Below are 10,000 nucleotides of genomic sequence, written 5' to 3' on the forward strand. Positions count from 1 at the left end.
TCTCCTCTCTCCCCTTCCTCCTTCTTACTCCTCAAACTCTCTCATTCTCCTCTCTCCCCTTCCCTCCTTCCTACTTCTCAAACTCTCCTCTCATTCTCCTCTCTCCCCTTCCCTCCTTCCTACTTACTCCTCAAACTCTCCTCTCATTCTCCTCTCTCCCCTTCCCTCCTTCCTACTTACTCCTCAAACTCTCCTCTCATTCTCCTCTCTCCCCTTCCCTCCATCCTACTTCGCAAACTCTCCTATCAGTCTCCTCTCTCCCCATCCCTCCTTCCTACTTACTCCTCAAACTCTCCTCTCATTCTCCTCTCTCCCCTTCCTCCTCCCTACTTACTCCTCAAACTCTCCTCTCATTCTCCTCTCTCCCCTTCCTCCTCCCTTTCCTCCAGCCCCGCAGCGCCGTGGGTGTCTTGGCAACTATACCACACCCACAACCACCACCACCACCACCCGAGGCGCCTCACCACCACCACCACGCCCTTCTGGCCGCCCTCAACCACACTTAGCCTACATAACGTGGGAATAGGATGACCGTTTTTGTCTTTGTAACGTATTCACAAACAAGGGCGTAATAACGTTTTGCATGTAGAAGAGGAAAAGAACGTCATTGATTTGTTGAAAAGAATGACAAACAAACAAACAAACAGGGAGTGAAAAGGTCCTGTTATGTAGTCAGCTTTTTTTTTTTTAACAAGATGGAAAAGATGACAGTTCCACGTGTCCTTGTTTGTTTGTTTGTGTATCAGTAAAACAAGATCGAGGAGAAAGTAGGGAACGGGGGAAGAGAGAGAGAGAGAGAGAGAGAGAGAGAGAGAGAGAGAGAGAGAGAGAGAGAGAGAGAGGAAAAGGAAGGGAAAGAGAGGAAAAAGGAAACAAAGGGAAGAAGGGGGAAAAAGGGGTAAAGTTAGGGAGGAAAGGATAAAGGGGAGAGGGAGTTGGAATGGGGGAGGAGAAAAGGGGCAAGGGGAAAAGAGGGAGGAGGGAGAGGGAAGAGAAAAAGTGAAGAGGGAAGGGGAAAAGTGGAGAGGGAAGGGGAAGTGGAGAGGGAAAGGGAAAAGAGTGGAGAGGGAAGGGGAAGTGGAGAGGGAAAGGGAAAAGAGTGGAGAGGGAAGGGGAAGTGGAGAGGGAAAAAGAAAAGAGTGGAGAGGGAAGGGGAAAAGAGTGGAGAGGGAAGGGGAAGTGGAGAGGGAAAGGGAAAAGAGTGGAGAGGGAAGGGGAAAAGAGTGGAGAGGGAAGGGGAAAAGAGTGGAGAGGGAAGGGGAAAAGAGAAAAGAGTGGAAGGAAAAGAGTGGAGGGAAGAAGTGGAGAGAAGGAAAGTGGAGAGGAAAGGAAAAGAGTGGAGGGAAGGGAAAAGAGTGGAGAGGGAAGGGGAAAAGAGTGGAGAGGGAAGGGGAAAAGAGTGGAGAGGGAAGGGGAAAAGTGGAGAGGGAAGGGGAAAAGAGTGGAGAGGGAAGGGGAAAAGAGTGGAGAGGGAAGGGGAAAAGAGTGGAGAGGGAAGGGGAAGTGGAGAGGGATGGGGAAAAGAGTGGAGAGGGAAAGAGGGAAAAGTGGTCATGATGGTGGTGGTGGTGGTGGTAGCATTAGTGGTGGTTGTGATGATAGTGATAGTGGTAGAGGTGTGTAATAGTGATGATGGTGGTAGTGGTGGTGATTCAAGGTTTATAATGATTTTCTATTATATTTTTTTGTCCTCCAGATACCGAGTCACTATCATTTTTTTATTACTTCACCACCAAAGTCACCGTCAACTATTACACCATTCTTTCTCTTTTTTTATTGTTGTTGTTGTTGTTGTGGTGGTGGTGGTGGGCGTGGCGGTAACCATTCCTCCCTTCCCTCCCCTTCCCCTTCCCCATACCTCCCCATCACCTGACCCATCCTCCCCTTCCCTCTCCCCCATTCCCCCCCCCTCCATCACCTGACCCATACACACTAACCTACTTCTACGGCCACACCCATTAAAACCAGGCACTACTATTACTACTACTACTACTACTACTACTACTACTACCACTACTACTACTACTACTACGCTCTTTCTGTTACCATCACCCATTATAACTTTAAATCCACTCTCTCTCTCTCTCTCTCTCTCTCTCTCTCTCTCTCTCTCTCTCTCTCTCTCTCTCTCTCTCTCTCTCTCTCTCTCTCTCTCTCTCTCTCTCTCTCTCTCTCTCTCTCTCTCTCTCTCTCTCTCTCTCTCTCTCTCTCTCTCTCTCTCTCTCTCTCTCTCTCTCTCTCTCTCTCTCTCTCTCTCTCTCTCTCTCTCTCTCTCTCTCTCTCTCTTTTATCTCTCCTCTCTCTCTTTTATCTCTCCTCTCTCTCTTTTATCTCTCCTCTCTCTCTTTTATCTCTCCTCTCTCTCTTTTATCTCTCCTCTCTCTCTTTTATCTCTCCTCTCTCTCTTTTATCTCTCCTCTCTCTCTTTTATCTCTCCTCTCTCTCTTTTATCTCTCCTCCCTCCCTTTTAACCCTCCTTTCCTCTCATAATATTTTTTCCCTCCTCCTCCTCCTCCTCCTCCTCCTCCTCCTCCTCCTTCCTCCTCCTCCTCCTCCTCCTCCTTGGCTTCCTTTCATAACACAGCCACACTCTTTATCTTTCCCCTCTTACCTTCTCTCCTTTCCCCTCACCCTTCTCCTCCCTCCCTCCCTTCGTCCTTCCCTTCCCTCCCTCTCTCTCTCTTCCTCTCCTTCACTTCTTTCCCATGACAACACACTAAACGTTATCTTCCTCTCCCCTCTCCACTTCTTTTCTTCTCTTTCCTTTCCTACTTGTTTTCTTTTTCCTTCTTCTTCGTTTTTCTTTCCCTTCCTCTTCATTTCTTTACCATAATGACATAATACTCGTTATCTCTCTCCTCTTCATTTTTCCCTCTCATATATTTCCTTCGTTTTCTCTCGCATTTTCCTATTTCTTCCCTTTTTCCTTTTCCATTTCCCTTTTTCCTCTCCTTCCTTCATTTTCCCTCTTGTCCCTCTCCCTCATTTTCTTTATTTTCCTACGACCATCAATCCCTTGTCTTTCACCTCTTAACATGTTCCTTTTTCCCTCTTTCTTTTCCTTTCTCTTATCTTTTCCCTTCGTTTTCCCTCATGTCCCTTCTTCTCCCTATCTTTTTTTTATAGCAATTATCTTTCCCCTTTATCATATTCTTTCCTCCCTCCTTCACTTTCCTCCTCTTCTCCTGCCTTGTCCTTCACCTTTTCCCCTCCCCCTTCCCCTCCTCTCCACCCCTTCGTGTCCCCTCGTAATCCTTTCCCTCATTTTTTTTCACTATAGTCAAAGCCGTTATTTTTCACCCCTTTTATAATCCCTTCATTGCTCATTCCCTTTTCCAACCTCCATTTTCCCTTTCATTTTTTTTCCTCTCCTCCTCCTCCTCTTTCGTTCCCTCGTAAGACTTTCTCCTTCCTTTATTTTTTTCATAACCGCCAAAACCGTTATTTCTTCCTTCTCCTCCATCCTCACCTCCCTTTACTCCCTTCTTCTTCCCCTTCATCAACTTCCCCTTCACCTTCTATACCCACACACACACACACACAAAAAAAAAAGTTACTTATCTCCTCCTACCTATCTTTCCCTTCCTCGTTTCCCTCATCCTTTCTTACCCTCCAGCTTCCTTTTTATCCTTTTCTTACCTCTTTCTTACCTTCGTCAACCTTCATCTATACATTCCCTTTCTATCTATTCCTTCCCTTCTTCTTTCATACTCTTCCCTACTTACCCTCCCTTCCTCCTTTCCTTCATTCTCTTTCCTACCCTACAGTTTACCTTTATAAGTCTTCCCTTACTTCTCCTCCTTACCTACTTCCCATTTATCTATTCCCTTACCTCTCCTTCCTTACCTTCTCCCTTTTGTACCCCATCACTCAACCCCTCCCTTCTACTTCACTTTTTTTCCTTAAGAGCCAAAACTTGCAATCTTCCCCTCTTGTGTACTCTTATCCCTCCCTCCCTCCTTCAGTCCCTTTCCCCCTCCCTTCCCTTACCTAAACTCCCCCTCCCCTTCCTCACCCTACCTATACTTCCATTTCCTCCCTCCTTCTCTTTCCTATCCTCCAATTTCCCTTACCTTTCCTTCTTACCTTCCTTCTCCTTTATCTAATCCCTCTTCTTCCTTCTCCTTCACGTTTTCTAAGAGCCAAAATTTGCTATTTCTCCCTCGTGTGTGCTCTTATCCCTCCCTCCCTCCTTCACTCCCTTTCCCACCCACCCTCCGCTTCCCTTACCCTTTCCCTCCCCTCCCTCTCCTTCCTCCTTCCCTCAGCCTCCCCTCACGATAAAGTCATAAAGCAACCTCCTCCTCTTGTCCCGCTGCAGCCTGGCGCACTTAAGATTCTGGTGTCGGGAAAACAAGCGCCAAGACCGACTTTGACAAATGATTGGAAGGGAAGGATGAGCAAAGATCAGAAGGGAGGGAGGATGGAGAGAGTGCATGTAAGGGAATGAGGAAGGAAGGAGGGGGGGGGGGAGAGAGAGAGAGAGAGAGATTGATTAGAGGGAAAGAGAAGGAAGGAAGGGGAGAGTGTGTGTAGGGAAGGAAGAAAGGAAGGAGGGGAGAGGGGAGAAAAAGAAGAGATCAGAGGGGAGCAGGTGCAGTATGGGGTGGAATGAGTGTCAAGGGGAGTGCGTAAGGAAGGAAGGGGGAGAAAGAGAGAATAAATTACAAGAAAGGAAGGAGTAAGGGAGAAGGAGGGAGGGAGAAAGAAAGGTGATAGAAGGAGAGAAGAGAGAAGGTGGAACGAAGAGAGAGAGAGGAGGATAAGAGAAATTAGTGATAAAAAAATAGTTATAAATAAAGTAAGAGAGAAACGAAGGAACGAAGGGAGGAAGGAAGGAAATAAATAAGGAAGGAAGAGAGGAAGATAAGAGTGAGACAGATAACGAGGAAGAGAATGAGAAAGTGAAGAATGTGGGAAAGGAAAGTCAAGAGGAAGAAAGGGAGGGAAGAAGAGGAATGGAGGGAAATTAAGAAGAAATAGAATGAAAAAGCGAGAGGAAGAGAGGAAAGGAAGGGAGGAGGGAGAGAGGTATATAAAGTAGCAGAGGAAGGGAGGGAAGGGAGGAAAATGGAGGAAAGAAAAAGATGGATATATGAGAGTAATGAAGGAAGGGAAAGAGAGAGAAACACAGAGGAAGGGAAGAGAGAAGGAGAGAGGGAGAAAGGGAGAGAAAATAGAGATGGATGAGGGAGATGAAGGGGAGGAAAGGGAGAAAAAATGAGAAAAAAAACAGGAAGGAAGGAGAGGAAATATAGAGATGCATGAGGAAGGGGAGAGAGAGAGAGAGAGAGAAGAAAGAGACGGAGGAAAGGAAGAAAAAGATGAGGGGAGAGGGAGAGGGAGATAGAGAAGCACAAAAGGAAAGAAAAAGGGAGGAGGAAGGGATGAAAGATAGAGACAGATGAGGGAAGGGAACAAGAGCGAGAGGAAAAAGAAGGAGAAAGGGAGGAAAATAAAAAAGGGAGGAAAAGGGGATGAAATATAAAGATGGACGAGGGAAGGAAGAGGGGGAGAGAGACAAACAGAGGAGGAGAAAAAGAGAGGGAGGGAGAGAGAGAGAGGGAGGAAGGGAGGGAGGAAGCGTGCGTGGGAGGGTGGAAAGGAAGCATAAGAAACAGGGTGATGAAGAGGGAATGAAAGCCAAGATTAAAGGGACGCATGAATGTGAAAAGGAAACACTGCAGAGAAAAATGGGGGTACGGGTGGCCTGGCTGACGGATGAGAGAGAGAGAGAGAGAGAGAGAAAGGAGAGGAAAGTAAGAGATAGTATATACGAAATGAAAGAAGAGGATGAAGGAAAGAAAGAGGGAAGGAAGGAAGGAAGGAAGGGAGGAAAGAAGAAAGAAAGAATGAAAGAAAGAAAGAAAAGAAGGAAGGAAGGTGGGAAGAAAGGACGGACGGAAGAGTGAATAGAAAGAAGGAAGAAAGGCAACAAGATAGATAAATGTGGAAATAGAGAGGTAGAAGAAAAGAAAGTAAGAAAGCAAATAAGAAATGAAAAATAAGGAGGAAGATTGGAGGAGGACGCGCCCGTTGCCACAGCTGGGATTTTTCAGTTACCGCCGAGTGGCCTAACCTAAGACAACCCACATGCTGTCCTGAAGACCACCTATCAACCCGGACTCTAGATTCTCTCTCTAAAAAAAAAGAGGATCAAAGATGAGTTCCAGGGGACAGCATGAGCAAAGCAAGATGGCACCACTATAAACATTTGCCTGCGCCATAACGGTCTGGGGCCAACCATCACGCCCCAGCAAGAAAGCCTACCGGTGCTATAGGCAGAAAAAAAAAAAGATGGATAAATGTAAACAGAGAGACAGCTTGATGGATAGATAGAAAGAACACACGGGTCCCACAAGCCCCCCTCGCCCCCCCTCCTAACCCCAAACCCAACTATTTTACCTGCATCCATAGCTTCCGCCTCTCAATCCTCTCCCGAGACATGGATGAATCTGTAGTGGATGATGCTGTGATGAATGATGCTGAGGTGGAGAGGCTGTGGCGGGGGGAGGGAGGAGGAGGCCCCGCGCGGCGCCCTCCACATCGCGCCACCCCACCACCCCCGAACACCTGCTGAGGACTCCCCTACGCCCCCACCTGTCCGCTGAAGCAGGAGCAGAAGCAGGTGTGGGTGGAGGTGTGGTTGAACAGGTGTGTAGGAAGGGGCGCTGTTGCTTTCTTCTCTCTTTCTTCAGGTGTGTATTTGCAGGTGTGTTATATAGGGATGTTTTTTTCTGATTCTCTTCTTTCTCTTCAGGTGTGTATACAGGTGTGTAGAAAGAACGTTGTTGTCGTTTTCTTCTTCTCCCTTTAAGTGTGTGGTAAAAAAATGTATGGAAGGTTCCGTTTCTATTATTTTCTATTTCTATTTCTGTTTCTGTTTTCTATTATTTTCTTTCTTGTTTTCTTCTTTTTCCTTTAGATGTGGGGTGACAAACATATGGTAGAGAACGTTTTTATTATTTTTTTATTTCTATTTTCTATTATTTTCTTTATTGTTTTCTTTTTCTTCCTTCAGATGTTAGGTGACAAACATATGGAAGAGAACGTTTTTATTATTTTTTTATTTCTATTTTCTATTATTTTCTTTATTGTTTTTCTTTTTCTTCCTTCAGATGTGAGGTGACAAATATATGGAAGAGAACGTTTTTATTATTTTTTATTTCTATTTTCTATTATTTTCTTTCTTGTTTTCCTCTTTTTCCTTCAGATGTGAGGTGACAAATATATGGAAGAGAACGTTTTTATTATTTTCTATTTCTATTTTCTATTATTTTCTTTTTTGTTTTCTTTTTCTTCCTTCAGATGTGAGGTGACAAAAATATGGAAGAGAACGTTTCTATTATTTTCCATTATTTTCTTTCTTGTTTTCTTCTTTTTCCTTCAGATGTGAGGTGACAAATTTATGGAAGAGAGCGTTTTTATTATTTTCTTTTACTTTTTCTTTCCCCCTTTTCTTCTTATTTTCTTATTATACGCTCTTCCCTTTATCATATTACTATTGTTGTTTTCTTCTTTCTACCTCATGTCTTACTTTGGATAATAAACTCGGTGAGGCGCATTTTTTTTTTTTTAGTCTAACCTTCCTTACTTTGTCTGTCGCTCACTTTCATTTTCTCTCTCACTTTCTTTTCACATCATTCTCCTCACAACTTGACGGAACATGGCGCGGGCGATTTTTTTTTTTCTATAAGTCCATCATCACTGTTTTCATTCTTCAGTCTTATCTTCCTATTCCTTCCTTCGCTTACTTTTTTTTTTATAACTCGATTTACATACTCATCGTTGTTATAATTCTTCAGTCTAACATTCCATTCTTTCTTCCTTCCTTTTTTTTATTTTCTTCCTTCGCTGTCACTCTTCACTCACTTTCCTTTTCTCTCTTGCACTTTCTCTTCACTTCACTCTCCTCAACCTTACGAAAAGAAGCGACAGAGTTTTTTTTTAAGTATATGCTCACGATGGTAATTATTTTCTTAACTCTACTCATTTTATTTATGATTTTACAAGCAGTTTTAATTCTTCATCGGAAACTGGTTGCGTTGAATGAGGTGGTTAAAACCGAATATCAATAAAACAATAAAAACAACAACAACAATAACATCCGCCATTAGTGACTGTCGGTTAAGTCAAATACAAAAAAAATAAAAAAATAAATGCATCGTCTTTTGTTCCTCCTTGCATTCGAAACGAGAGGCTTTGTCCAATGGCCCTTGTTAGAATATTCTCTCTCTCTCTCTCTCTCTCTCTCTCTCTCTCTCTCTCTCTCTCTCTCTCTCTCTCTCTCTCTCTCTCTCTCTCTCTCTCTCTCTCTCTCTCTCTCTCTCTCTCTCTCTCTCTCTCTCTCTCTCTCTCTCTCTCTCTCTCTCTCTCACTTAAAACAAAAATAATGAATAAACAAATGATAGAAGTAAAAAAAAAAACATGTAAAAATAAAGATATATAAATAAACAGATAAATAAATAAATAGATATAAATAAAAACAAAAAACACTAATTATTTCAGATACAAAGACCAATATTTCCTTCTTTTCATTTCAATTTTAACGTATATATTAAAAAGTCTCTCCACACACACACACACACACACACACACACAGAGAGAGAGAGAGAGAGAGAGAGATTGATTCCTCCATCACGGGGTTCCTGCGGCTCAGCTCGACTTAATGAACTAGTGAATAACTTGTTCGAGACGCTAATGAGCCGAACGAGACTGCTTCGCCGCCTCGCCCGAACCTCAGCCAATATCCGGGCACGAGAGGGAGGGAGGGAGGGAAGAAGAGGGAGGGAGAGAATAATGATGAAAGGAAGAAAGTAAACCTTAAAACATTAATAATTAGAGAGGGAGAGAAAGTAAAACAATAATAATGAAAGGAATAAAGAAAATAAACTATAAAACAATAATGAGAGAGAGATAAACCTAAAACAGTTAAAATCAGAGAGCGAGAGAAATACAATAATAATGAAAGGAATAAAGAAAATCAACCCTAAAACAATAATAATGATGAGAGAGAGAGAGAGAGAGAGAGAGACTAACTTACTTTCCCTTTCAACAACTAAGCTACAAGAGAAAGTTCAACAGCCGCGGGTTACTCTGTGTCTGTCTGTATATCTATTTGTCTGTCTGTCTCACTCTTCCTTTCCTCTTACAGTAGACACCGTCCCCCCACCCCCTACCCCCCTTACAAGGAAAAAAAGGGGTATGAGGGAAGTAAAGGAAGCTGAGGGGAAGAAAGGGTTCGGAGATGAGAAAAGGAGGGAATGAGAGGGGAAAGTTTATACAAAGAAGAGGGTTGTGTTAGTATGAGAGGGTGCAAGTATATTATAGGAAAAGACGTGAGGGGAAAGAGTGCATATGGTAGAGGAGGAAGAGGAGGAGGAAATGGAGGCGATGGTAGACAAGATGTGGTAAAAGAGGAAAAATAAAGGAAGGGTAGATGTGAAAGTAAAAAGAAAAAAAAGAAAAGAAAGATAAGTTAGAAATGAGGAGTAAGAACGTCAAGCAGGAGGAGGAGGAGGAGGAGGAGAAGAGGAAGAACATAAGAAGAACATAAGAACGCAGGAGTCTGCAACAATGGCACTCATCCACCCTATTAGTAAACCAATTTTGCCTATGTCCCAATCTGAATTATCCAGTTAAACCGTTACTTCTCTCTCTCTCTTAAAGCCTCTCTCTTTATAAACCTCTCTCTCCACACTCTTCACCTCTCTCTTAACTCTTTCCTCTCAAGTTTCTCAACCTGAATCTCTTAGTCATCCTCCTCTGCACGATTCTAACATTTTATCCATTCTTAATCCCTCTCTTAACCTCTCCTCTCTCTCTCTCCTCTCTCTCTCTCTTAATCTCTCTCTCTCTTAACCTCTCTCTCTCAACCTCTCTCTCTTAACCTCTCTCTTAACCTCTCTCTCTTAACCTCTCTCTCTCAACCTCTCTCTCTTAACCTCTCTCTCTTAACCTCTCTCACACTCCCTCCTCTTCTCTCACTCTCACTCTCTTG

At 43.5% G+C, this 10,000-nt stretch overlaps 1 protein-coding gene and 1 long non-coding RNA gene across 2 annotated transcripts in view; both read right to left on the reverse strand.

Annotated features, from left to right (window-relative positions):
• The window catches only part of LOC126995540 (FERM domain-containing protein 4A-like), a 124,579-nt gene extending 118,032 nt beyond the window's left edge, over window positions 1-6,547 (reverse strand). The window contains exon 1 of the mRNA XM_050855175.1: window positions 6,406-6,547. Within this exon, the coding sequence (XP_050711132.1) occupies window positions 6,406-6,447 (42 nt within the window). The 5' untranslated portion in view covers window positions 6,448-6,547. The remainder of the gene's footprint in view (window positions 1-6,405) is intronic.
• A 798-nt stretch (window positions 6,548-7,345) lies between these two features.
• The window catches only part of LOC126995541 (uncharacterized), a 15,965-nt gene continuing 13,310 nt past the window's right edge, over window positions 7,346-10,000 (reverse strand). The window contains exon 2 of the long non-coding RNA XR_007750402.1: window positions 7,346-7,918. This is a non-coding gene — a long non-coding RNA (uncharacterized LOC126995541). The remainder of the gene's footprint in view (window positions 7,919-10,000) is intronic.

Source organism: Eriocheir sinensis, chromosome 8, assembly GCF_024679095.1.
Source record: "Eriocheir sinensis breed Jianghai 21 chromosome 8, ASM2467909v1, whole genome shotgun sequence".
Lineage (NCBI taxonomy): Eukaryota > Metazoa > Arthropoda > Malacostraca > Decapoda > Varunidae > Eriocheir > Eriocheir sinensis.